The sequence below is a fragment of the Limulus polyphemus genome, unplaced genomic scaffold, assembly GCF_000517525.1.
Source record: "Limulus polyphemus unplaced genomic scaffold, Limulus_polyphemus-2.1.2 Scaffold2002, whole genome shotgun sequence".
Taxonomy (NCBI): Eukaryota; Metazoa; Arthropoda; class Merostomata; order Xiphosura; family Limulidae; genus Limulus; species Limulus polyphemus.
The window spans coordinates 114,845-117,530 of NW_013667612.1; the positions used below are offsets into that span (position 1 = coordinate 114,845).

General features: G+C 36.7%; 1 protein-coding gene across 1 annotated transcript in view; it reads left to right on the plus strand.

Moving 5' to 3' along the window:
- Window positions 1-2,686, plus strand: part of LOC111087312 (transmembrane channel-like protein 2) — a 77,676-nt gene that overhangs the window by 38,406 nt on the left and 36,584 nt on the right. Inside the window, 1 exon segment of the mRNA XM_022393552.1 lies at window positions 2,362-2,405. Within this exon segment, the coding sequence (XP_022249260.1) occupies window positions 2,362-2,405 (44 nt within the window).

A 2,686-nucleotide genomic window follows, 5' to 3' on the forward strand; every position in this document is an offset into this window, starting at 1 on the left:
TACCCGTGGTGGGCAGAGCACAGATATCTCATTGTGTAGCTTTGTGCTTAACTTCAAACAAACATATAAAGGTGAATTTTATACAAATTGTATTGTGATCAATCTCTTGATAATCTTGAAGGATATAGATATGAAGAAACGTTTTATTTTGTTGAAAAGAAGCCTTGTACTATCGTATAATATTATTTCACAAATATTGTTTTTTTTTTTTTGGAATTTTCGCGCAAAGCTACACGAGGGCTATCTGCGCTAGCCGACCCTAATTTAGCAGTGTAAGACTAGAGGGAAGGCAGCTAGCCATCACCACCCACCGCCAACTCTTGGGCTACTCTTTTACCAACGAATAGTGGGATTGACCATCACATTATAACGCCCCCACGGCTGAAAGGGCGAGCATGTTTGGTGGGATGCGGATTCGAACCCGCGACCCTCAGATTGTGAGTCGAGCGCCTTATCCACCTGGCCATGTTCACAAAGATACGTGAGTTACAACATTTAGTTTCGTATACGTTAGAATGGTGTTGATTTGGTGTAAACGTGATTCAAAATGTGTTGAAAAGAAAAAAAAAGTGATGTGTTCGAGACTTTAAGGTTCCAATTCAATTTTTTTTTATCCCTTATCTGGAAAAATTTTAAATAACATGACATTAACAAATATTACTTGAGCGTTAAGATTGCAGAAATTGGAGCAAAATTGAAAATTTTAAATAATGTTAGCAAACTAGAACTAAAGAGCTTACAGTTTGGATTCAATTATTTAATTGTGTGTTCGTATTTAAATTTGAATAGGATTTACCACGACACTTAACATATCACTCAATATCAAACGAAATTAAGTTTTGATTGTTAAATGTATATGAATTGGTTTGAATTTTGCGCAAATCTACATGAGGGTTATCTGCGCTAGCCGTCCCTAATTTAGCAGTGAAAGACTAGAGGGAAGGCAGCTAGTCATCACCACCCACCGCTAACTCTTGAGCTACTCTTTTACCAACGAATAGTGGGATTGATCGTCACATTATCACGACCCCATGGCTGAAAGGAAAAGCATGTTTTGTGGGACGGTGATTCGAACCCGCGACCCTTAGATTGCCGGACCGAATATCAATTGGAAGTGTTCAAATGTGGAATGTATATAAAGATTGTATATTTGTTTCAAAACTTATTAGGAGACAGCTAATAACAGGGGGCGTCCGTAAAGCTTTTCCCCAGCTATAGCTTTGATATCAATTTGTAATCTTGCACCCCCCTCTCTGTAATATATCCTGCAGACGCCACTGGCTAACAACAAATATATATATCTCACCTTTATTGTATGTTATAAATGTTAATTAGCCAGCAAGAGTAGTCATTTGGTGTAGAAATAAGGCTGCATCTGGATTTCTATAGTTTACTATTGTTAGCTATGATAGGAGGTAGGAAAGATACAATAATCTTGTACACATCGGTAGTGACAATAGATGTATTTTATAGTAAGTTAAGGAAGGTATCAGCTTCATAAACACACATTAATTAAATTTGTTAAGCACGTGATATGAATGCCACCATTTTATTAGCATCCCTAATACCGGAATAACATCCTGGATTCAGAGTTGCACTGGCTCTACATATGTAAGAAATTGCTATAAATAATGTGTAACCTGTGGATTGAGGATTATTTACTGTTCTTGGTTCACAAATATTGCCAGAGCATTACAGTTCAAGTTCATCCCGTAGCTTAAAAAAAGAACCCATTATCATGCACCATTGAATGTCGGAGAATGCCTTGCTCTTATCCAATGTCTCACAAAATAACCATATTATCAATGCATTGCCGCATTTACTGGGTACAAGCAATGCTTTAAATCACATGATCAGTATATTTTGCTTATGCATATAACTAGTGTATTCTATAGGTGTGTGTGTGGGTGCGGGGTCCTAACGAAGTGGCTGGTAACATAGAAATGGATATTACTTTAAGTAAGTTGGCACTGTTTATTTATAAAAAGCATTCATAACAGCCCCGAAGACTAGAGTTTTTTCATCTCACATTTTACATACGCTACACAAAATTTCCCATAGTTTGTTTGTAGTTAAGCACAAAGTTACTCAAAGGGTTATCCGTGATATCTAAACCCGGTTTTTGCCACCATAAGTCTGCAGACTTACCACTGTGCCACTGGGAGGGTGGGAGACTTTTACATAGACGTACAAATATTGAACACCAGGTATTTCTCATTGCTGTAGAAAGACATCCTTTATAAGCCCATACTTCTATTTTATGCGTGTGTTTTCTAAACAAAAAGATGAATTCAGATTTTTTTCCCACTCCCCCTATAAATTGAAAAGACAGTTGATTTATTTAAACTTTTACTATTTTAGGAAGCAATTCTGGAAGAAAAGGAGAAAAAGAAAGAAGAACGAGAGTAAGTGAAGAAGTTTTTCAAAGTTGATTTTATTTTTAAAACGATATATTTTCTTTCAATAACGCGAGTTGTCTTGCGTCCACTAGCTAATTAAAGAATGCTGGTGACGGAACTACACTATTCATACAGTAATATTTTGATTGTTCACTCGACACTTTTTTAGAGTGTGTGTGTGTGTGGTGGGGGTGGGGGGGTTAGTATATATTACGTAAGTAACTAACTACACTAAGTAATAGTTAGTTGTAGTAGTGTCTACCGTAGTAACGTATTCGACTAGTTCG